Consider the following 25,713-nt stretch of genomic DNA (forward strand, 5'->3'; position numbering starts at 1 on the left):
TATGGGATATGCCGTAGCCAGGGGTAACAGGGAATACAGTAATCGATATTTTGGTATCGATTGACGAACAGACAAGATGGCGGGCTTATGTGGAACTGTGGCTTCTAAAACGAGGGTTGTGTTGTTAAGCTGTGGATCTTTTAATCCTATAACTTTTCTACACCTGAGAATGTTTGGTAAGAATTGTTTGTTTGCATGCATTTTTGTCACGATTTTTTCACCTGTTAGTGTTTCCGGTTAAAATATGTTGGTATTTGCATTTCCTGTCAATGAGCTATGTATTTTGGTTTTGAAATGTTTGTTGATCAGAGTTAGCGAGAGATGCACTTCACAAAACAGGGCTCTATACAGTGGTGAAGGGATTATTTTCGCCAGTAAATGATGGATACAAGAAGAAGGTTTGTGAATTGTAAGCTTTTTAAAGTGTTATAAGCTTAAATATATTACGCGTAGCTATATATTTTATAACTTTGAAAAGCTTAAGGCTTATTGATAATGCCGATAAGGCTAGGATCATTTGATTATTCCTTTTTGCTTATGGTAATTAAACATTTGTTCAAAACATCTTTGTGCAGCTGGTTCCTGTTGCCGGATTTACCTGATAATCAATTTATGTCCCTGTCAGGGTAGTGCTGGGCTGTGAGGTGGGGAGGGGTGGGTTTCTGAAGCAAAGGGCCTTTGTAGTCCCAAAATATTTGGGACAAAAAAATAATAATAATATTAGATTGAATTCCCTAATTTTTTCTGGGGGGGGGGGGGGGGGGTTGGATTCAAGGATGCACCATTCATGAAGTAGAAGGGAGGAGCTTTGAATGGGCAAAATATACCCAAAAATCTGACAAGCTTCTGCAGAAGGAAAAAATTGTGCATACCATAAGAAAGGAAAGATTGAAATGTTTAATTATTAGCAATGAGACAAAATTTATACAAATCATTTTGTTGTATAAAAAATTGTCACACCCCAGCCTCCAACCCCCCTCCCCCCTCGGGATGAGAAATGTATACCCCTTAGTATGGCCCTTCCAATTAAATATGTGTTATTTGTGTACAGCTGGCAGACAAACTCCAGCATAGAAACTTTCCCTACTGTTTTTGTTCTTTATTAATAGTAACAAATACATGTGTGTCAAACACATGTGATATCGTACAAACTTCTCGGGTTCAAAAATCAGTAATGCTATGTTTATTGACTCACAAATAACCTTGAAAATGTCATGTTCCATGTAAGCACTAAATTTCAATGCAGCAAAATTCATGTAACATGTTCACGAGTTTGGTCTATATGGAACAGTTATTAAAATTCACCTTGTCAGCAAGTTACAGTCTTTCTCATAAAACTGAAATTTTCTGAGGACATAAGAGACCTTGATTTTAACACTTGAAATAGAGAGAGAATTGGAAATTTTTAATCATCACAAGTCCAACCTTTCCAATCAACAAAATCACTATCATAGCCTGCAGAGCAGGCGTATTTGGGGATACGATAAAGGACATAAAGATACGAATACTCTATGCCGCCATCTTGGATGATAAAGCTGAAAGAGGGTTGGGGCGAGGCCAAAAAGGATTCCGACACCCGCCCCTCCTCCACTAGTCCGAATTCTCTGCGCATCCAAAATGGCGGCCTTCTAACGCGCGTTCGAATACACTCAAAAGCGCCTGCTCTGCAGGCTATCACTATCAATGACATGTTAAAAAACCTATTTGCTTCCAGTTCAAATCTCAAAATTATGGTTATTATTAGTATCATGCTGGTGGTTTTGATATTAATGATAAATATATGATTATCCTATTAAAAAGCTTCAAAACAAATGTCTGAACATTTTTACAAACTAAGGGAACGATTTTGCATTCTTGACAAAAGTCACCATAATTTATATGATAATTATTTTAATAAATAAAAGTAGCCTCCATTTGGCGAGAAAATATGCTCAGATATTTGTCCGCGGACATTATCTGTTCCGAGAAGCGAGAGCGAAGCTCGAGGAAAACTGTGAGCTTCAAGGAACAGATAATGTCCAAGGACAAATATCTGAGCATATTTTTAAAGCTAAATGGAGGTTATTGTGGTTATTATCCTTCAAATATTTTTCGCAACATGTAGCAACAAGCTTGAGTATTTGAACATTTCGTTTAAGAACAGTTTACGTCAAAAACGTTTAGAGCGTATGTTGTTTTCTGATACTGCTTTATCGACCAGCAGGTTTATCTCTCTTTCTGTCACAAAAGCAAACCATTCCCTGATCTTGACATTAATTTTAATTGTAAACAAGATGCGCCTTGAAGTTTTTGAAATTGGGGAATATCACTTGCGGAATATCATCGGATATTCCCCAGTTTTAGCTGGGGTATATTCGGTCACGTGAGGCGTTTAGACCAATCATGTGCGAGTGAAAATATTTGATGGATTATAATTTAAATTATTATAATATTCTTCTTCTTGTATATCTAGGACTTGGTGAAATCCGAGCACAGAGTACAAATGTGTAAGCTTGCAGTTCAAACGTCAGACTGGATTAGGTAATAATTAAGTCTTAAGTCTTAAGTGAGTTGCTTTTGTCTCTTTAGTTTAAAAAATCACTTTAAAAGTTTTTTCTTTCTATTTCAAGACAATTAACGGGGGTTTAACCATTTCATTAAGGGCTGGACATCAGGCAAATTGGCCAACTGAGAATGTAACTTTGCCTGGCTGCTTTTAACAATCTCAATCAAAATTTTCCAGAGAATGACGTATCCAAGTGGACTAACTTGCTCACTACAGGTGCTTTTATTTCTCGCCTGCCTGTTCAAAGTATTAACAGAACCCCCTAATTAAGCAAGTTTAAAGCAAGCTTCTGCCCATACTGTACATTTCTCAGGATGGAAATGTCATCCACTCAAAATTGCACTTTTAATGCTATTCCTAAGAAGTCCCAAATGAAGTATAATTACACTGCAAATACTATCTAACATACAAGAACATGCCGAAATTGAGTTGTAAGAACATTTTATTCCCCACTTAGTACATTACATACATTTTAAGTGCGAGTGATATTTCAAATGAAACTCTTTTATACAAAACATTAACATTGAACACTCAATAAAGAAGGTTCAAGTGTGGTGATGAGAAATCTCAAAATGGCGAGTTTCGAATTATTCTGAAGTTAGGGAGCTATCTTCTAAGAAAAGTTTGTTTTTTTTTTGCATTTTTGACAGGGCACAAAATTTTCCCAGAAGTTGTTGCATAGGTAGCCCCAGGTGGGTTACTCGGGTGTAAACGTGATGGGGTGGGGGGGAGGGGGTCCGACGTATTTTTTTGGGTTCGAATTTCCGCCAGGCTAATAGTGCTTACGCAATTCAAGCCAAAGCTCCCACAAGATCCAAAAGCATGATTAGGATAATCTGCATGTACCTGGAGTGCTGAATTTCCAGGTGTATAAAAGTCATGTTTTTTTCTGGGTCTAAAATGTCCAGTCTTGTATTTTTTTGGGTGCACAGTATAAGGTCCATGTATTTTTTTGGGTGCAAAATATTAGGCTCCGTCGCCCCCCCCCCCCCCCCCCCGTCACATTTATACCCAAGTAACCCACCTGGGATAGGTAGCCCAAGCTTAAAAGCCACATGCTTTACTTGAACCTTCTTTAATTAGTATTCAGTGTTAACATTTTTTAAAGAGTTTTATTGCAAAATAACTAGCACTTAAACTGTGCTTGATGTGAAAATTAAAATTTCTTTTATTAATAGAACTCACTGCATGTTCTAGAATTTATACTGACAGTAACACTGTGTTTAGGGCTTGTTAGAGACACTACTCATGCAGCAATAAAAGTACTATAAACACCCACTCAGAATTATTCTGAGTGGGTGTTTACATGTACTTTCCCACCCTGAGAAAAGTATGGCAGAAACCTGTTGTAAAATTTGGCTTAATTGTCTTGAAATATAAAGACTGTAAGTCAGAATAATTATTTAATGAAAATTGATTACTTTGAAATAAAGACTGAGATAAAACACTAACTTAAATCTCAGAACACTCAAATCTCAAATTTCAGAACGGCAAATTTGATTTGGGCTACCTATAGAATACGAAATCAAATAATTTTGATGAACTGCTCACTTCCACCTCTGTCATCGTGAACTTTTGTCCCAAAACCACAGTCCGGTTTTCCTCTGTAGAAGCTTTTTCTCAAAATAATTATTATATGTTTAGTTGAATATTTGGCATGGCATTTGGCCAACATGAAAATTTGGTACAAGGCTAGGAAAAATTAAACTTAATATGTCATTGCAGCTGTGGCCTTTTAAATTGTCGGCAGTTGGACCAACATTCAGTTTTACATTCAAGTATAATAATATTCTGACTTTGCTTTGTCTGTCAAAATTGAGCTGATCAGAGCCTTTCTGTTCTGGGTTTAATTTGTAGTGTAGATGACTGGGAAAGCAAACAAGCTAGCTGGCTAGAGACCATCAAGATTCTAACTCATATATCAGAAGCTGCAAACAGTGAATTTTCAGGTATAAATGGCTTATAAAGGACAAAGTGTAAACATGTTCCTACATGTAGTTGTAGGGTTATTTTCATTCCTCTTTCTGGGAACATAAATTGCAAAGGGAGCATCTAGTTTTGATTCCTTAACACAAATCTACTTGGAATTGTTTGAATTATTTGGAAACATAATTTTATTTTTCCAACAAATTAAATAATATGTTTTTTTGTGACTCAATTGAAGCATAAGGATATCTCAGCCTGTTGCCTGAAGTATAGCTATTATGATGGGCAGTTACTATTAAATAAAATCATGGGTCTTTTTGAAGAAATTCAGCCTTTTTAGTTATGTGGTTTATACATAAAAAAACAAGTCTGCGTATATACCAAACATGTGTGTTCCTAGTTCTGAGAAAAAAATTGTTTGTTTTAAATTATTTTGTTTTTTATAAATATTAAAAAAAAAATGTGTACATTTTCTGCATTATGTTCATTTTTGTCTGCTGTAATGGCATATGATAAATTATTAATTAAGATAGATGTGATTTAGTGTATCCATAATCACTGAAAATAATATTAAAGGCCATCTTTCTTCACAGATCCTGTGAAAGTAAAGTTGCTTTGTGGAGCTGATCTCTTAGAATCATTTGCTGTTCCAAACTTGTGGAAAGACAAGGATGTAAGACCTAGTGTAGACACATACTACAAAGTGGCCCAAAGAGAGAGTACTGGGAGAGGGGGGAAGGAGAGGGGGATGTACATGTACTTGTTCAAAGTTTGGATGTCAGCACCGAGTCCTGTAACCCTGAGGCGATTCAAGATAAAAACATGGTGTTTGTTTTTTAGCTCTTTTCGTCTGAAAGTGGGTATAGATTGAACCATTTTGGTCTGAAAGTCTGCAAAACAGGTATGGATTTTAGATGCCTGCTCTGAAAATGGGTATAGAAAATTAACGTCTTATCCAGACTGATGTCTCAGAAATTCGATCAGTAAATACTTTCACCACTTCCCCTATGGTTTTGGAATCCTTTTCTAGGTCAGTAGCAGGGTGGCATTTGGCAATTATCTTTTCATTGACAACTATTCTGTGCAAAGTTTGAATCTTGAGCAAATAATTTTTGGGCCAGTGTTGACACTCAGATATCTGTTGATGATAAACATTAACTGACTGAGAGGCCTTGTTAGAGTAAATTCCAACCGAGCAATACAACATTGAAGAAGCAACACGAAATCAAATGAAATAGTGACAAATGACAAGGCATCTCTATGAAGCTGCAAGTTCAACTGAAAAAAGTTAAATTGTTCTGACAACTAATCAGATTTCTCCCACCCACCCTCCCTGTCTTAGGATACTATCAGGGGTGGCCAAGAGAAATTAATTGTCCTTTATGGTACCTTTTCTTTTTTTTTTTTTTTTTTGTAGCAATAAACTTCTCTTTTGGCCAAAAACAGGCTGCATTGTTGTCTTTCTTTTGTTGTGTAGCTTTTCAAGGGGAATTATCTGAAATCTGTGATGTGGGAAGTTTTGAAATTCAGATGGTGGACATACATACAGATACACTCCCTGATAGGACCCTAAAGACAGAATACTCTGCCATTAGTTGTCTATTGGACCCTCTTGTGGTGATGATTGATGTTATTCTTTCTCTCAACAGATTGAAGATATTGTAGGAAAATATGGTCTTGTTGTGATATCCAGAGTGGGGTCCAATCCAGAATCTTTCATCTATGAGTCAGATGTTCTTACAAAGTACAGAGTAAGTAAACAGTCAGTAAATTACAGCACCAAGTAGAGCTGCCATAATTTAAGCTTTGGAGTAGCTGGCCATACACTGGCAAGTGACGAAGTCTCCCATTCTTGTTAAGTTCTCTTTTAATCATTTTCAAATTCCAAGTCACCTTCTTGTGGTCGCCAGCCTTAAAAACTGGTTTCCAGCTCCTAATGGCAGTCCTGATGAGTGGTGTACAGTTCAGAGCTGCGAAATGAAGCAAGAAATTACTTTTAAATGTTTCATTTGAGAGACAAGCCAGTCTTATTGTGTTGGACCAGCAAGCTGATTAGCATTGGCAGGACTCAGTGGTAGATCCAGAACCCTGTGAAACACAGGGGCCTGTGAGTCTGGGGAGAAGGAAAGGGGGTGGGGGGAAGTACTCCCTATAATGGATTATACAGGAGGCTCTACCGAAAGGAGTACCTTTTCAGGCTGGAGGTATATATTAAAAGGTTAGAGATTTCGCGAGCTGAAGTATAGAAAAAAGTGGGGAAAACTGTCATTTAGGTATTTGAAAGGGCCTTTCAAAACATCTCAAACGGAAGGTACATGTATGCGATAGGGATATCATTTTCTATGGAAGGTATATGTCTGAACAGGTCACCTTTTCTGTCAAAAGTAGGGTTATCAAATGGTCTCATTCAATTTTAAAGTGCTCGCAAAATTTGGCCTCTGCTCGAATTGCTTGCAAAAATTAAACTGGTGCTTGCTCACTCATGCTCGTAAAATTTTTGCAACTACTCGCATGCTCGCATTCTTGTTAACATGTGCTCAATTGCTCCAAATTTCATTAATCCACCTTTGTAGTTATTTTTTATATACTGAGTTCAGCCTGTAACTATTGTTCCGTTTTGGAGGTGTCAGCCAGAATTATTAGGTATTACTTGGCGCAAAACAACATATCTTATTTTAAATAAAAGAGAGATTCCGGCTAGCGGAAAATTTACGAAGTACTTGAAGTGTTCGCTGCTCGCCATCTGTATTTTTCTAAAGACGCTCGCCATATCTGGATAATTTTTCTAATTAAAGTGCTCGCTGCTCGCAAGAAAAATTTGTCAACTGCTCGTGCTCGCAAAAATAAACACACTGCTCGCATGCTCGCAAATGCTCGCAAAGACCATTCGATACCCCTGAAAGTTGTAAATAAAAAGGGCTAGGGTTTGGACCTTGGTGCTGAGTCTCCCTGTATCAACTTTGTTGAGTACCCCCAACCCAATCACCCCCCCCCCCCACCCCCCACTGGGCCTGCTAGTCCAGAGTGAAAATGTTTTTGCTAGAATGGAAAATTCAGCCTTCTGTGCCCCGTAAAGGGAGGTGAATGGTCTTTCAACGGATGTGCATCTCAAAATTTTAGTAAAATTTCATGGGTCTGGGAGACTAATTTTTTTGGCATCCATCTTGGAGTATTGAATGATGTTGTTAATTTGCAAGGTTAAGAAATCTCACACTTGCAGGAAATAATTATTAAGTGCTTGTCTTGTTGGCTGATGGTCATTCACCAGCCCCTTTATTTGCTTGACTCATATTGTGCTCACATTCAAATGGCAAGAACATCTCATCGAATAGAATGCTGTTTTGTATCCACTGTTATATTGGACTGGATCTTTTTAAATTTAAATTAATTCAAATACTTTTAAATATGTTCCTCCACAAGAGCCTCCATGGCAAGCTAGATCCAGTTCATTTCCCAGGATTGAACATAATTGATACAAATATGGTCTAATAATACATGTATTTGCAAGATCTTGCGAGCTGGACTGAAATCTCATGATATGCTGCAAAATTATGTGCATAACTAATTTTTCATTTGTGCATGAATTTACATTGTTTGCAATCTAATGTTTCACAGAATAATATTCACATCGTCACAGAGTGGATTGGAAATGATGTCAGTGCCACTAAAATAAGGTACATTCTTATCAAATAAAAATATGTTACTTTGAAAATATAAATTTTAACAATGTTGTCCATTTGTTTTAACATATATTGGCATAACTTGAATACTTTTCACAAACTCATCTATCAAAGGGGTCTATTAAAACCTTTGTTGTTCTTTGTGTCTTTTGTCGAGCAGGAGCCATTGTTACACGCGGTAGACTAAATGTGAAATTGTGACCGAGTTTCAGTTCCTTCGGAAACTGTTCAGAAAATTCTACTAAGTTTAATTGTTCCTGGTCCCATAATTTCCTTGCTATAGAGGACCAAGCCTAATATATTAAAAATGGCTGCCACTTGCAGAATAGACTTAAGGTGACTCGACCCAGTTTGTTTTTTTGGTGGTATCACCCTACTTTGAAGCTCTCTGGCATCCCCACCTTTACTTTTATCGTAAGTCTAACACATAGAATGTATAACATATACATGTAGATCAATCAATTGTGGCCCTGAAAAAATTTGAAGGAAAAAAAACTACGAATTTTTAAGAAAATGCTTTTTTTTGTGAGAAGGACTCTGAAACGCTAACAAGCGTCAACAAGTAGCTAAAACTATAATTTCTACATGTTTGCATTGCTCGAAATCGCGCGCATTTACAAGGCCCTAAAGCTTTTTGCTGATTTGCAAGGACCCATCTGTAATAAAGATCCCCAAAATGAAGGAATAAATCTCATAGTTTATTAGATATAATCGTTTAAAGTTTGCTTACTATTTTTACCTAAATTATGACCTAAATTTGGAAAGCGCTAAATTTCTCGAATTGGGTCTTTGCGATTTTGTTGAAACTTTGTTCAGGGCAAGGCACTAATGTGCACTATGTGTAGCCGAGAGATTCTCACGAAAAAAAGCCGGCAACAGCAGAATTTCGACTCAGACCTAAAAGAGGCGTGGCACTATAACCACCTGACATTTACTCCGATCGCCGAAATTTTTTTGCTATATTGTAGATTGATCTATATGTTATCCATTCTGTGTGTTAAACTTACGATAAAAGCAAAAGTGAGGATACCAGAGAGCTTCAAAGTAGGGTGGTACCGCCAAAAAATAACTGGGTCGAGTCACCTTAAACTATAACAAAGTAAGGGAATACCCTGTTCTTCAGTGATCAGTGATGATTTTTGGTTTCCTTCAGTACCCTTCGGTACTGTTATTGAGTTTCATAACTGTGCATGTATTAACCTTGAATTTTTTTTAAATTTTCTTTGTCAGGAGAGCTTTAAAAAGAGGAGAAAGTGTGAAGTATTTGATTCCAGATCCAGTAATTGAATACATAAAAGCAAACAACCTCTACCTTCCAACAAAGTTATAATTCTTCAATTCAGTCGGTTGCAGTAGAAAATATTATTTTTTTTTTATTTATATACGCCTAGTAATAATGTGCAGTTCCAGAAAAAATCCATACCCACCCCATGGAAGATCATTGGAAATTCCTAGGAGTATTTATTTAATATAATTGGGAGTGGGTTCTTACTACATCAAATGCGATTAAATTGTGAATTGTGTAATTCAGTTAGTGTAGTGATTCAAATGTTAGGAATAAAAATGGCATATTGAATGAGATAGTTATCGCCTTTTGAAGATGTTAACTTGTATAAATCTATGTTGCTGTGGCAACTCTTACCAGAGGCGTACAAAGGAGTATGTTGTAATGTTTGAATGAAGTTTAGACCTGTTCCCTTTCAAACTGGGCCCATTTTGTTATCATTCCTGCCCATCTCAGGATGGTCCAAGAAATTTGGGTATCTTAAGGACGGTGCCTACTAATACCAAAGTATTTTTGTGTGGTTAGTAGGCACCTGATCCATAGGAAACATGAGTAACTCGAGATGCGCAGTAACAAAAGTAGGCACCGTCCTAAAGTACTTTACCTACTAGTGCCAAGGTATTTTTGCATGGGAAAAGCAGATCTTAGCAAGGGCTGAACTGGGGTGGTGGGGTGACCATGCATTTTTGAGAGAGAATTAAAGCTTTAAATTTTGGGAAAAAATGCCATGCTAAGTTATGTATAGACTGCAAGCAGTCTCTTTCAGTTCTCCTAAGTTCTGTCATGCGCATGCAATTTCTACCGTTGCTTTGCGAGTGTCATCTGAGGAAAAAAGTAGGACTGCTTGCAGTCTAAGTTATTTACGGCTGTTTAGAATTATTTATTATTTCTTGTTATCTCTGAAAATGCCTGGTTACCCCCAATGGATTCGAATAGCCCTCACATAACTCTGCTTTTCCCGCATTGTCGTAGACTTCATAAAATACTGCTGTATTAGGAGGCCCCGTCCATTTAACGTCTTCCATAAATTATCACAGCAGAAGAATTTAGCTCATTGGTTTCAAAAGGTCATACTCAGGTCCAATGATTGGTGGTTTCAATCCATTTTGTGGGTTTCTATTTTTCATGGTCGATTGGTTGTCAATGTAATTTTATGATTGAGAGCAGTTAAACAACAATAGCTGTGTGTAAGTTACCAAGGACTTTGTAACTTGATGAGGAACAAATAATTGGAGTAGCAGAGGAATAAAAGAAGCCTTTTGTATTTTCATTTATACTTTATTTTGAAATCCTCAAAATTCCCAGCAATAAATAAAAATAATTATTTATTTTTAATAACGTTTCTGAAAGTATTTACTAAGTACAAGCACAACATATGAAAGTATAATTTAAACTGATAGATAATGCATCTCTGTACATGTATATAACACCAAAATAAAAAATACTAATAAAATGTAACATGTCTTTGTGAAATAACAATAAATTATCAATAATTCATAATCAAGCAATCATATTATTATCCTAAAAAGCTAGAAGTAAAAAATTGAAAGTTAGGCTTTGTCTAAAATTACCGTCCAACTTTTCTGAGGTATAAACAAGTGTCTTTAGCTACAGATCGAAATCACTGAGCACACCTTCAAAAAATTAACCCATTTTTATTTTCTGTCCTTGCGTCTTTGTAAAATTTATAAACTGATATGGTTGGTTCTCCCTTTGAGAAAGTCACTTTCTCTTGTTATAATTCTTGGAGTATTTTCTGTATGAGAAATTAGGGCACTCCCCATAAAAAATAAAATAATAATAATAATAATAATAATAAACCACTTGGCAAAAAGACAAGAGTATCAAGGCCCCCCATAATAACTGATTCATTCTTTATACATCTCAATAAATTTTATTGTCTAAGTGTATGAGTATATAACAATCTGAATTGTATGAGACACTCCTTCCCAATGATATTCAAAGGGAAGCAGTAAGGCATTAAAAGGAGCATCCAAACCACAATGCTCTATAATATTACCTAACACTACCACTTGCAAAAAAATCTTAGTTTGGAATTAACATATCTCTTCTGCAACAGGAGTTTACCCATACATCTATCCACTCTACCAAATCAATGGTAAATATAAAAATACACAAGCATTTGCAAGAGATACTCTACTCAATGGCATGAAATTCGTCTGTGTGGCAATTTGCAAACAGCCTCAGGATGGTGTGCTTAACTATCACACCAACAAACCCACACCTACTTTTAAAAAACAAAAGAGAAATCAAGTGAAGTTAACTTGTATTTAGGCCCCAACAGGTGAAACTTCCTGTTTTGACCATTCACCATCACAGCCTGGTTTTCACTAATGATGGAGTCAGAGTCAGAGTCAGAGTTGCAAGCAGAGTCGTGAGCTTACGATCAGTGAAAACGAAATAACAGAGTCGTAAGCTCAACAGAATTACAATAGCAAGAATCAGAAGGTTTCCATTTTCTTGCAAGTGCGCTTATGATCCTGTCACTTATGATCTGGTGAAAACTTAGTTGTCATGGTCAGAAGCAGAAGAATAAAGACAGTGATTAATTTACACTAGTTAGAATGCTTGTTCTGAGGCATTAAGATTGGTTACTCTTTCAGTGCTTCTGCTTGTGACTCCAGCATTCTACACTACTGATTACAACTCTGACCAATTGCCAGGTTGAGTGACAAATTTCAGAAATATCCACTCGGAATGGATTAGAAAAACTACCTACACCGCCAGAACGTACTGCTAAGTAGCTTTCACTTCAATGGTCAATGGTCATTTGATGGTTTTATCCACACATCCAAACTGAAATGGGGACCATGATACCCAATACATTGGCTCAAGCCTCGAGTCTAGGACATGGATGGCTAACAACTATCTGTACACAGTGTACATAAAAGAGCTGCTTTCTACAGAGCTCGAAACTGGTCCTAATAAACTTTCTGTACTATTACAACTTCCAGATAAAGATTTTTCAGAACTGCTGTCATCTGCTTCTGCTGCAGCTGATGATGAATCACCGATTGCTGAAGAAATGTCCCAGTTAGAAGATGTCATCAAAGTACATTTTTCACTTGAACACATATGTGGCGTTTTGTCATCTTCGTTTGCATTCCCAAGTTCTTGTGAGCTTATCACCTCTTCAACTGAAGCATTTTCTCCATACTTCCCTTCAAGAAATCCATCAATTTCCTCTACTGGAAGTTGAGTTTGTAAGAATAAGTGGAGTCCAGAAAAAGACAGAAAGTCATTGAATTTTACAATCCTGCAAAAGAGAGGTGATGAAATGATTTAAAGCTTGGCCATTGAAAAAAAAAAATTCACTTTATCACAGCAACATTATCTATAAATCAAAATATTGTTGCTTGCACTTAACACGTCTGTCCAAAAACAGTCATTTATCTTTCTGATTAGAAGGCCATAGACATTCAATATTTATAAAATATAATATGAATGAACGAGCTCTTCAAAGACTCAAAGCCTAGGTGAAAACTATCTTTGAACAGTTATCAATATTATTTTTTTCTTTTGAATATGTGATATTGGCTTCCAAAATAATACAATGAAGGTCCCTCCTGCAATTTAAAAGACTTATTGATAACAGAAGGTCCAGGGTTTATTGTAGAGTGTGATATTAGATTATATTGGCATTTAAAATTTGCAGAGGTGCTTGCATCAAACATGACACGCAAATATGACAAAGGAAGGCTATGTTCCTGTGACAAAGAGATTTGAAAACTGGATACCTTTTTCAAAAATGGTTAATTAATAAAATATTGTTTTGAAAATTGCTTTGCACCAGACATCTGGAAATACAACCCTACAATTTTAATCTGATATCAAAGAAACTTTAAAAAATCCCTGACTATATATATACTGTATATACAGTGTATCTGAAAATTTTAACTTCACACATCCAATTTATCAGTACCAGTACTTTTTATATTCTGTATGCGACGTTGAGCTATTTTGCCGTCCCCTTTCATCACAACAGGCCATCCAAATCTCCAAATGGGACCTACTAGATCTTAAGTTAGAAGCCAATTTCTAGTAAACCCTGAGATTTTCTTTCTCGTGTTGTGTGTTCTACTGTTGTATGCTCATTTACTTGTAGCTTTAGTGTAGTATGTTGTGCGCTACAATGGTCAAGCTAGCTTTTGAACCTGAAAAAAATCTTACGGACAGTGCCTACTAACACCGAAGTATTTTTGTCTGGTTTATGACTATGCAGAAAAAGCAGATCTTAGCAAGGGCTATGGGAATCGAAAAAGAAAATTGGGGGATTTCAGAGACAACTAAGCAATAATATCTCTAAAAAGCGCCAAAATATAAAGCAATGTATGGGATTTTTTCCTAAATTGAAGCTTAATTATCTCTGAAAAATGCATGGTTACCCCCAATTTTCTTATGAGATACCAAAAGCATTTGGTAAGTTCTGCTTTCTCCGTATCGTATTAAGCCGCACAAAAATATTCCTGTATTAGTAGCACCACCCATAGGAAACCCGAGCATCTTGAGATGCGCAGAACGTGTGCGCAGTAACAATAGTAGGCACCGTCCTTAAATGCGATCATTTGGATGAGCTCTGGAGCAGAACATTTTTCTGTGGAACCATCCCTTTGTCCATATTTTGCATATTAGAATTTGCTTATCTTTTCAATTCTGACCTTGGGAACTATGAAGATTGGGAATTTAGGCACCTAAGACCATACTCTTTATTTACTTTGTAAACAGCAAGACTCACTCTATTAGGAAATCTTGTAGTCCTTGTTGTCTTGAATCAACCACTTCTTTGTTAAATCTACTGAAATAACTCTTTGGAGGAAGACGTGGTATAATTCTGTCCCTAACAAGTGAAAAGACAAAAGACATACAGTTGTGGATTTCAAATAGCTAAAAGCATACCTGTTCCAATGGACATAATTAAAATCACAAGTCAGTCAGGAAAGGACATAATACAATCTTAAATGAGTTACACTCTGACTTAAAAAAAATGCTAAAACAAAATGTACATCAAAAATTTATACAAGACGTTTCAACCAAAACATCTTTTTATAAGTTTTTGATAAACATTGTGTTTTTACGTTTTTTCAAGTTAGAGTCCGACACATTTCAGATTCCACAATGGCAACCTTGTGCTGGATAACTGTCATTCTGCCTGATCACAAGAAACACCAACTACACAATGAACCAATCAGCATTCATAGTAATTACGTGTCGAAGGTGTGGAAACATGAGCAAGCAAGTCACAACCGGATTCGGTTTTACTTTACTTCGTATTTTGTTTGTTGGCAAAGTGGAGAGATGCAAATATCTGGAAACTGCAGATGGTCACCTCCATTTCTTCCATATTTGATGGCACCAAACCCGGCTTCTCATCAGTATTCTTTGTGACAGGAATGCGTTTGGGACTAAGTTCATTGTTATATTGGTTGAGGAAAAACGGAATACACGCAACATCACGTGTAGATCTGCCTACTCCAAATTAACGGGCCCTTGATAGCAAACAACATTTTTACAAAAATGGAATAGGTCCCTCACATGTAGTCTGAACAATTCTTTTTCCGCCAGTAAATAAGAAAAACTTCCCAAAAACTTGTCTGAATGAATTTCTCTGGTATTGGAGTGTTTAAATTTGTATAGCATTATTTTCTCTTGCGCTTGTAACCAAATCATCCTACACCGTTTCAGCCTGCTTTCAAATTCTCAGATTTCACTTATCAAGAGTCAAGCCCAAAACAAAATGATTATGTAATAATTCACCTCTCAAGTCTTTACCTGCATAAATTTACTTTTAATACATGTTTTTGAATTCAGCATGAAAAAAAAAACCTTTCCAGTAAGCTTACTTTATTCTCTTGACTGCACATCACTTATTTTTATTTTTATCATTTTTCTAAGAAAAAAATTGGAGATTTAAAATATTTAAGTTTACTGTTAGTAGCAGCAGAGTGTTGAAGGAAGTTACTTGTTCATAAGTTTCTCTTACCTCCCAAATCCATTAATCTCAGTGCTGGACAGCTTTGTTCTAAGCCAGCAGAAGTCTGAATATCTTCTTCTCACAGTGGAGTATTTCCTATAGAAAGCCTTATTACTGGTCTGCAAAAAAAAAAAAAAGAAAAGAAAATTATCTGGTCGATTCAACTACACTTTAACCATACACAAGAGAGGGATGTAAAATTCCGCTTTCACCAGAACCTACCTCAATCGTGACCTCGTAGTCTATAAACTTGCTGCCTCTACAGTTATGAAGTTTAGGTTGGCTGACGTCTACTTTCACAACCTGAAGAACGAAATAATTTGAACCATCACGAGCTGAACGTACTCCCTTAGTAACGTATTAGCTGAAAACAGTCTTGAATGAGATTTCATTTTCAAGATTTGAAGAGAACTTTGGTTAGCGAAAATGAAAAAAATAAAAATATATATATTAATTTTAAAGCAAATGCTCCGAAAACAAAATTCGCGTTCGGGATTTTGTGGAAATCAAAAGAAAGTGTCGCGAAATAGGCGCCAAAATGGTTAGTCGGTTCGATTTCGTTAACACATATTTCACACTAAACTACAAACCTCCGCGTCCTCTGAAGGCGTTATCGTCATTCTGTTGTAAACTACCTCTCTAGTACGAGTTTTATGAGGATTTAAACATAGAAACACTGCGAATTAAGCTACACTGGCCAGGCTAAGCACTGCAAACTCCACGCGATCAAAGGACAAGAAGAAATAAATACCACCGGTTTGTTTTGGCTGACGCAATTGACACAAGTCAGGCACATGACTTGTCATGTGACTCTTACACGTGTGAGCAAAGTTCACCTTCACCCAAGACGTCACGACAAAAGCTGGCATTACTTTTTCTTTTACGAAAGATCGAAATTAGCTCCCAATTAACAGCTTTTTCTTATCCCTGTATTTGGAATTTGCTCAAATAAGGAAAGGAGTCCTTTTGAAGCAAATCCTATCCCTACCCAATTTCGGTCAATTTCCGCTCTGTTATCGGGAAAACCGGTCAGGGATGTCGTGACAAAATGTCACGCAAATCATAAGCTTGCCTCTTCAGAACATTGAATGTGTAATGAGTTATTTTTAAATAATAATAATAAAAAAAAAACCGAATGATTTTGTCTTTGAAATGAAACAAGGAAGAAAGTTTTATAACCCATTGTTGATAATCTCAGACGAAAACGAAAATGTGAAACCCTGAAAAATATTCAATGAAACACTGATCGCAAAGCCAATGGTCATTTTCTTATATTTTATTTCAGGTACATTCATTTGATTAAGAAATTATGATTGAAATCAGTATAAGTAGGTATTAACGAAGAGATCAAAATATCAAAAATGAAACCAACCTTTGTTGATGTTGTTCTCTGGCCTCGCCCTGCGGGAGCAGTCTTTTCCTGTTGATTATTATTTTCCGCTTTGTGATTTCGTCCTGTCTTTCTCTTCTTCGGAGGCATTTCTAATTCAGTCAATGGAGAGAAAGTCGGATCGAGGTCTCAAACATTCGCGCGTTGTGTGCCTAGCTTCAATAAGAAGATGTTACTATTTCAAAAGGAACACACAAAATATACTTTGTGTAAGCAGCGGGGACGTGTACCTATGTGCTACTGGACACCTCCTGTCACGGGACAAAACAAAAAACCCTGCATGCGGCCTTTGGGCTGTAACCGGCTGTAACAGCTGTAACCTTGGGCTGTAACGACCTGTAACGTTTCCCGGGAAAGTTCAACAGACGATATTTTGTTTTCCTGTGTTTGTTTGGTTGTTGTTTTTCTTTAAAGGAGAATAATTAACTTTTCGTCAACTGAAGCGCTAAAGAGACTAGATCTCAAGCCTCTCTCTACGAGACGTTTTTTCCACCGTTGTACTTCAATCCATAAATGCGCATGCCTAGTAATTGGATCGACTGATTTTGACTTTAATTTTAATAGAAATCATGCTGTTCATTCCCATGACACAAGACGCTCTAACGATCTTCGTTTGCCTCTTCCTCGAACTAACTGGGGTAAACAAACTTTTACTTTCAAAGCTGCGAAAGACTGGAACAGCCTTCCGATTGACCGATCTAAATGAAGCCGATGTTTTATCTGTTTTTAAAGCAAAACTGAAAACTTTTTTGAAAGACTTTGACTAATTTTAAACCTTGTTTTTATTTTTTACTCGACAACTTGACTTTTTTACTATTAGGAACATATTTGCCTTTATCTATTTTGTATTTTGTTAGGTTATGTATTTAGGTAGGTTAGGAGGGCTCCATTGAAAACCGCCTTGGCGAGTTCGACCCTCTCATTAAATATTATTGTTATTGTTATTATTATTATTATTATTATTATTATTATTATTATTATTATTATTATTATTATTATTATTATTATTATTAAGCGAGTAAATGCTTATTTAAAAATCAGCATAGCTGGTGTAGCCTGCGTCGCAGACAATCTATACAATCCCTGGTATAGTACTATGTCGAGGTCTTGAGTGACAAGTCCGGCTGCAACGCAGGCTAAGCTGGTGGGGTCGTGTAAAAATCAAATCTCGATTCAATCAGTCTTTTACTAGATTTTGTAGATTAAGTAGATTTTAGATAGATTAATAAATCTAGTAAAAGACTGATTGAAGCGTACTAAAATACATTTGATTAAAAATACACGTACGCTCGCTCCGTATATTTTGTTGTGGTAAAAACTGGGGTCGAATTTTTTTTGGTTAGTGTCAAATATGCAAATATTGATTAAGTGCGCTTAAATTGCCGGGGGGGGGGGGGGTCTCCCTATAATGGACAATACGGGAAGGTTCCAGACCCCACTCCTTGTTCAGGTTGGAGGTACATTAAAGGGTAGGGATTTCACTAGCTGAATACCTTTCAAAATATCTCGAACAGACCCAACGAAAAAAAGAAAGTGTGTTTCCACTGTAGGTGTGTGAAAGGGTTACCATTTCCTATGGAAGGTTTATGAAAGGGTTACATTTTCTGTCAAAATGGGATATAAAAGGGTAAGCAATTGGACCACGGGGCGGGCCTCCCCGTATAAATTTTTCTTGAGTTGTGGTTTAAATTCACCAATACTGAGTAATCTAAGCCGGACGAGAATAAGCTCGTAAAACTCTTGGTTGACCGAGTTATTTATTTTATTTTTTGTAACTTTTACTGTTCTCTTTAAATAGCCCAGTTTTTAACTGACTCGAAGTCGCAAAGCCAAACTAAAGTTATTGCTCTTTCCCCATCACGAAGTTCTGCTGCTGCCAAGAAGATTTTATGGTTTTTTAGCTGTTTTTCGTGTTTCCTTTCTGGCCAATAAGGTTTTTTTTTTGTAGCCAATTCAGCGGATACGATTTAAACAACAAAGAAATCAATCATGTTTTGCATTAGCTAATTTCTAGTATTTGTTTGTTTCTTTTCGTTATTAGTCAAGCGAGGGTCGGCAATTGGGAGCACGTCACGCTTATTATTTTATTTTTTAGCTCATTGGTTTAGAACAAGAGACTATGAGGTAAAAGAGTGAATCCCCCATACATAACATAACATAACATAACATTTTATTCAGGAGGCTACAACACAATACAAAAAAACATCCTGCAAAGGGAAATCGTGAGGTTAACCCTGTACAAAGCAATTTCCCTAACTAAAAACTTGCAAAATATTTTAAAATTTCTAGAACTAGATAAAATTCGATGGCTACTGATTCAATAAATATTCAAATAAATTTTAAGTCTACTCTTAAAAACAGATAATGATTCGGCATGTACAACATATCCTGGTAAGTCATTCCATTTCCTTACAATGCGAATAAAGAAAGAATATTTGTAGCAATTACAAACCGCTCTTCTCAAGTAGTCGTGGTTAGCTCTTGTACGAGTACTTTTGGCAAACTCAAAGAAATCTGGGAATTAAGAGAGGTGATCAATGCCAAAAACTATCTTATAACATTGAACCAGAGATAGAAATTCTCTTCGCTTCTCTAGTGTTTGCCATTTCAGTAAGCTACAACGATGTTCATAACTCATTTCGCCACGTTTCTGCCTTAATTTAAAGCAAGTCGCGAAGCTCTTCTTTGAACCTTTTCCAGCGCCACAATATCTTTAATCAAGTACGGGCTCCAAACAGGAGCTGCATACTCAAGTATAGGCCGGACCAATGACTTGTAGAGCTGCGAAAACACATCCCGGTTATTTGTTCTAATGGACCACTTTATGATACCCAATACTATATTTGCCTTATTTGCCGTTGCAAATACATGCTTGCCCCAGGACAGGTCAGACGAGATGGTTACCCCGAGGTCCTTGGTGTTCTCTACCGACCTAAATTGCCCTCCCAGCGAATAAATAGGTTTGGTTTATCCTTTCTATGTGTAATACACATCACCTCGCATTTATCCGGATTAAAGTTCATCTGCCATTTATTTGCCCATACGCCTAATCGATCTAGGTCACACTGCAGGGCAGGGATATCAACATCCGGTGAACCAATTGTGCGGTAGATTTTAGTATCGTCTGCATAAATCTTGACAGTGGATGTCAAATCTGTCGAGATGTCGTTTATATAGATGATAAACAAAATAGGGCCAAGAATTGTTCCTTGGGGCACCCCGGACTTTACTGACGACCAATCCGAACACTTGCCTCTGATAACCACGCGTTGCATTCTGTTTGTCAAAAAATGTCTAAACCACCGCAGTAAGGGCCCGTCTATGCCGTGCCTATTCAGCTTCAGCAATAAACGTTCGTGTGGCACACGATCAAAAGCTTTAGACAGATCTAGTAAGATCACGTCAGTAGGTTTCGAACAATTTCTAGCTTTAGCCCAGTCGTCATAGCACTCCAGTAACTGCAGAAGAGTGGATTTACCACTGAGGTACGCGAATTGGTTCGGGTTGAAAAGATCTAGATCAGACCAAAAGTCGACTACTCGGTTCCTAACCACCTTCTCGGCGATTTTGCATAGAATACACGTAAGTGAAATCTGATGGTAGTTCTCTCTAAGATTCCTATTCCCTTATTTCCTATGCCCCTCTTCCTTTGAAATTTTTTTCAATCTATTTTTGTTTGCGTTCCTTTTTTAATGTCGACATCTTGTTGGTCAGTTAGAGTGACGTCATTTAATTTTAAACTCAATGGCGGATTATAATTTCCCAAATAGCATGGCGCGAACTGAAAAAAGATTGAAAATAATTATCATGGGGCACAGAGATTCGCTCTCTTACCTCATAGTCTCTTGTTTAGAACAAACTACAGTCAACTCTCGCCTTACGGACTCCTCGCTATTATGGACTCCACGTTCTAAAGGACAGAAGTTGAAGTCCCAGAAAACAAGAAATTACGCCCGCTTTTTCGGACTCTCTCGACTGCGGACACCAAATCATGGTTTCGAAAATTTAAAAGGGGTCGCCAATAGCATGAGTTGGCGGTACTGTAATTCTATACCTTCAGGGAATATTTCCTGCGCGAATTAGACCAAGACCAAGGTGACCAAGATCCAAGGTGTGTTTCTAAGGAATTAAACGACTCGTCATTTGGGACGGCCTTACCGCTCGGCCCTCGGTGCCGAATATGACGGAAAAATCCACCACCTGTCAATTAAGTTGGTCAAGGAACCCTAATAAACGGAAAGGACATCCACTCGAACCTCCGTTAAGTAGACATTCTTGGCCCTCTCGACCAATTTTCGATGTCTGCTTAAAGATGTCCTTTTGCTAGATCATAGAGAACTGAATTTTCTTTTTGGGAAGTGTCCACGTACGGGACATATTCCGTAATAACACGGTAGGTGACCCGTGGAGAATGGTAAGCTACATCTGACAGGTAAGCCGGTATAGCGTGATCGGGAAGACGAGTGGACATAATCCAATGAAAAAGTTAATTTCCTGCTCTGGAAGCATTACTTATAAGGCTTTCTAAGGATTCGGCGCTAAAAATTTTTTCTTGACTAAGATTTTTTTTTTCATATTTCGTGATAACATCGAAATATTTAATAGGCAATAAAATTTTTGCTGAGTCCGTAGAATTTGTTAGTGAAATCGATCCACGATCGATATCATGAACCGTGAACATTTGCTCACACAATGAACGCTCGTCCAAAAGGCGCAACTGTACCAGTGATATTTCTTTTGCGAGCTCCGTATATTTAACGTAAATCAAGCTCGTCCACTCGTCACGCGCATTCAGTAACAATTCGACTTGGGGAAAGTCTACTCTTCAATCGAGCCTGGAGGGGAAGAAGAGAGATCCTAGAGTAGTACGAGCTCTAGACACAGAACAAACTCATTTATTTCCATCCAACTTCAGCTTAAGGCCTCATAATATAAACACCGCATGAGTCATGTCGAGTTTTAATTCGAGTTTCACACAAAAATCGAATCTGCTCTCTGTTCAAACGACGTAAGGCGATTCACCTCTCAAAGTTTATAGCGTTCAATTGGACCGATTTGCTGCCATTTTTGACAGTCTCTCTGTGGCCTGAGACTGAAATGCAACGCATACATCCAGGGATCCATTGTTTATAAAACAAAACCGGGCTGTTATAGTTCTCTCACCATTTGACATGTCCAAGTGTGGACTAGGGGGTAAGTGTAGGTAGAATGATAGAGTTGTAGGTAAAGTAATTGACGAGGAGAGCAATATAATTTTGTCACAGAGATAAGACGGACTGATGGTCGGGAGTACAGAAAAATGACGTTAACCAACTCACCAGCTAGCACTGGCAAACATTGTTATTTGATTTTGACAAAGAATCTGACGGGAGTATGCCGGCGAGAAGATGCCAACAAGACACGTGACAGGCAGGTCACGTGCACGTGTACTCCTCTCTTTTATCAGCTTCCCTTCTTTCATTTCAGAGCGTTGGATTTAGCTGAGTCATAACACCCAAGAAACGAGCACACCTCTTCTTCCAGAGTCAAGTCAAAAAGTTGTAAAGCTCCTGCGCCACTCTACTTGCCCAGCTTTCTTTTCTTCCGATTAATTGCGTTCGTTTCCGCTTGTTGGTTAGATAACATGTGCTCTATTTCCTTCACCTTACGCATGCGCTCTGCGTCCCTAGAAAACAACGAAAGACGATAATTACTACCAGTAACTTTCATTTCGACAACGCGTTTACGACGAGACAATTTCCCAGTCAGAAGAAATCAAAAGAATTGTTTTCATAGCTCCCCAGTTTGGGAAATAAAGTGTTACACTCAAACAAAGTCCTGCACAGAACGGAGGCGGTCCTTAAGCGGCTAGTATCCATTTCCCCAAGGGTGGCCACCAAATAGAGGTTCGATTATACTTGTTTGAAAGGGATTTCAGACTAACTGTAATTGTTGGCCACACCTGGTCAGAAACTGGAGAATGTTTAACGCCTTGCTTTCAACCTACTATTCCCTAATCAGGCCCTCCATTAATTTACGCAATGCAGTTAGTTCTTTTTCTCCTTACCTCTCCAGTTGTTCCTTTAATTTTCGTTTGGCGAGGAACTGGTTGTCTTTTCTGATTTCTCGGACAGCACCCTAAAGAGGCAAGAAAGACAAGGTTTAAAACTTTATGCTTAACAATTAGATTATGAGCTCGAAATTTCTATCGCGTGATAGTTGATGAGGGCGAGGCCCGAATCAAATATCACGCGATAGAAATCGAGAGCAAATAATCTCATTGTTTTAGTATAAATCTACTAGTCGTTCAAAACTTAACAAGACAGGTTCACGTTTTATTGAATGATGATATAAATAGGTCACTCCACGCGCGCACTGTTAGGCTACTCACTATCTACTTAACAATTAGATTACGAGCTCGAGATTTCTATCGCGTGATAGCTGATGAGGGCGCAGCCCGAATCAGCTATCATGCATAGAAATCGAAAGCGAATAATCTGAATTGTTTTAGTATAAATCTACTGGTCGTTCAAAACTAAACAAGTAAATTATCTATATCTCATCGCAGACACTTCGAAAACGCGAGGAGGCGGCCGCCATTTTGTTGAAAACCGCTACTCGCTATCACAGAATAGATAGCGAGTAGCGTAGCCAATCAGAGAACGGCATTCGTGATAGAACAATAGTAGATTTATACTAAAATAGAATAGATAGTGAGTAGCGTAGCCAATAAGAGAACAGCATTCGTGATAAGACGCTAGTAGATTTATACTAATATAAACTAGACTCACACAATGATTGAGTAGCATGAAGCAACAGAAAATGTATAACCCTGTAAGGTAGCCTCCTGGAGGACATTCAGCTACTTGGCTAGGTGCCAATGTCGGTTGAAAATGTGAAGGGTACAAATGAATGTTGTGCCGCCAGCACTAATGACACCAATGATGGATCAGAGAATTAACTCTGCAGTGTATATTAAACTGCTTAAGTGAACCCCTGAATTTCCACTGAGCGTTAGCCCTGGTTAGGAAATGGGAGATCACACGAGGCGAAGAAAAAAAATTAAACGCTAAGTAGTAAATTCATGGGCTCACTTTTAATTAGCACTTTGATATCCAATGAAGAGTTAATTCTCTAATCCATCAGTTGAAAATAAACTACAGAATGAGTTGTCAGCTGAAGTTATCAACAGGCTTCGGTATTTTCCGTGTTTGATTTATTTATAGATTGATAGAAAACCAGGAGGACGTGTGGGAAATCAAGAAACTGTTGTGGAAGAACAAACCGAGCTTTCTTGAGAAGCAATCAAAGCAAGATAGGTCCACCTCGCGCACTAACGGCTGCGTTGAGTTTTGGATTGGCTCGTAGCATTCCCAGAAACTCGTTCACCATCACAGTCCAGCCAAACTAAAATCTTCTACGTGCACAACCGCAACTTATATATGGGAATACCCCCCTCCCCCCTCTCGGGCCTCCACCCTAACAACGTAACAATTTGTCTTGATACCATGTTTTCAAACCGGTTAGACAGAAAGGAAATAAGCCACACCTTGAACTCTTTCTTGAACTTGTATCTCAGTTTTTGTTTCTCGTTGGCCGCTTTACTTCCTGCTCCTCGTCGTGATCGAACCTCGTAACTTCAAAATAAACAAAACAAAAAGGTTTACACGAAGAAAGCAAAAACAAATATTTACCAAAAATATAAGCGGTAGTTAAAAGGGTCACCCATTTACTTGTAAGAGTACAAGTACTGCTACTGTTTCTATGTTTTACACTCTGATAAAGAAAATAACAAGTATGCCGTTCCACTCATGAGATGTTGTTGAGAGAAAATAAACCGCAGATTAAATACAAGCTTCCGTTTTCAAGGTTGTCCGTATTAAAATCCGTTTTCATCCTTTCCTTCAAAAGTTATCACCACTTGTGAAATTCCATTTATTATCCACCACTCCTCTCCCCCCCAATCTCATGAACGAGAAAGACTCTTACAGTCCCAATATTTAACTCTGCGTATTTGTTTGTTAGCTTCTTTTAAAAAATGATTCCTTTTGGTTCTATTCTTTAAGACTGTTATCCTAATCGGCGGTGTTGGATCATAAATGCAACGTCCCCTTCCAACTTACTAAGAACCCTTCCACCGAATATCAAACCATTACTTTAAGGTGGCTTACTACAGTTTTAATGGAGTATAAGGGCACAACTTTTAACTCTTTTAAAAAAGGTTCCAAGCTGTTTTTCCCTTCACTATTTACTGTTTGCTTAAGTCTTTTACGATTCTATGTGAAATTTGAACAATTAAACGTCAACAAATAGCCAAAATGAGCGACCGAGTACCCAATGAGAGACTGGGCACTAGTAGGTTAAGTCACGTTTTTCTCAAATTCTACCCGTATGACCCCACCTGAAAATTTCAGGAATAAGAAATTGGGTCTGATTTAACATTCATGCCAAGTAAAATAAAAATCTGTAAGACAGTTTTTGTGCAAACTAAGAAAATGTGAAATCAAAAATAGCTCAAAATCTGTCTTACAGATTTTTCAAAAATTTTGGCATTCACCCGAACAAATCAACCGTGAAAATTTCATCATAAGTTGTACGGTAAGTTTTCGAGCAATCCTCGATCAAAGACAGGTTTTTACAACCTCGGACGAGAATTGAATTGCGCATGCCCTTTATTTAAGCGCGCGCTCATGTAACGCCATGTATCGCGTGCAAGAAAGGTACAGTAAATTAGAGCTCTTTTACCGAATGTTAGACGACTCAGGAATTTCATTCGCTTATTTCTTCTGGCCTAAAGATTCAACAGAATAAAATCTGACTCGTAAAAGTACCCAGCCGTTGAATAATCTGTTTGTATCCTATCATCAAAGTATGAGTTTCGGCTTTTCAAAGTACGTAGGGTCAATTAAACAACTG

General features: G+C 37.5%; 3 protein-coding genes across 5 annotated transcripts in view; 1 reads left to right on the top strand and 2 right to left on the bottom strand.

Moving 5' to 3' along the window:
• The first annotated feature begins 36 nt into the window (after positions 1–36).
• Positions 37–11,214, top strand: LOC146465787 (nicotinamide/nicotinic acid mononucleotide adenylyltransferase 1-like). Its single transcript, XM_085128251.1, has 8 exons — positions 37–176; positions 310–398; positions 2,453–2,520; positions 4,403–4,494; positions 5,065–5,144; positions 6,121–6,222; positions 8,087–8,145; positions 9,382–11,214. The coding sequence occupies exons 1-8, from the start codon at positions 77–79 to the stop codon at positions 9,479–9,481; spliced, it is 690 nt and encodes a 229-aa protein (XP_084984377.1). The 5' UTR covers positions 37–76; the 3' UTR covers positions 9,482–11,214.
• A 112-nt stretch (positions 11,215–11,326) lies between these two features.
• LOC146465788 (sorting nexin-10B-like) lies at positions 11,327–16,982 on the bottom strand. Of its 2 annotated transcripts, none has more exons than XM_085128245.1 (5): positions 16,801–16,982; positions 15,651–15,731; positions 15,438–15,547; positions 14,193–14,294; positions 11,327–12,713 (listed from the first exon to the last, which is right to left on the bottom strand). In XM_085128245.1, the coding sequence occupies exons 1-5, from the start codon at positions 16,906–16,908 to the stop codon at positions 12,323–12,325; spliced, it is 792 nt and encodes a 263-aa protein (XP_084984371.1). In that variant the 5' UTR covers positions 16,909–16,982; the 3' UTR covers positions 11,327–12,322. The 2 variants fall into 2 exon arrangements, with proteins under 2 accessions (XP_084984371.1, XP_084984372.1); XM_085128246.1 differs by lacking the exon at positions 16,801–16,982 and adding an exon at positions 16,019–16,198.
• Positions 16,983–21,697: 4,715 nt separating this feature from the next.
• Positions 21,698–25,713, bottom strand: part of LOC146465789 (nucleolar protein 14-like) — a 29,709-nt gene continuing 25,693 nt past the window's right edge. For both annotated transcript variants that reach the window (XM_085128174.1, XM_085128173.1), the window contains exons 28-30: positions 24,347–24,434; positions 22,865–22,935; positions 21,698–22,483 (exon numbers count right to left, since the gene is read on the bottom strand). In XM_085128174.1, coding sequence (XP_084984300.1) covers positions 22,378–22,483; positions 22,865–22,935; positions 24,347–24,434 — 265 coding nt within the window. In that variant the 3' untranslated portion in view covers positions 21,698–22,377. The remainder of the gene's footprint in view (positions 22,484–22,864; positions 22,936–24,346; positions 24,435–25,713) is intronic.

This window comes from Pavona decussata, unplaced genomic scaffold, assembly GCF_977016875.1.
Source record: "Pavona decussata unplaced genomic scaffold, jaPavDecu1.1 SCAFFOLD_155, whole genome shotgun sequence".
Lineage (NCBI taxonomy): Eukaryota > Metazoa > Cnidaria > Anthozoa > Scleractinia > Agariciidae > Pavona > Pavona decussata.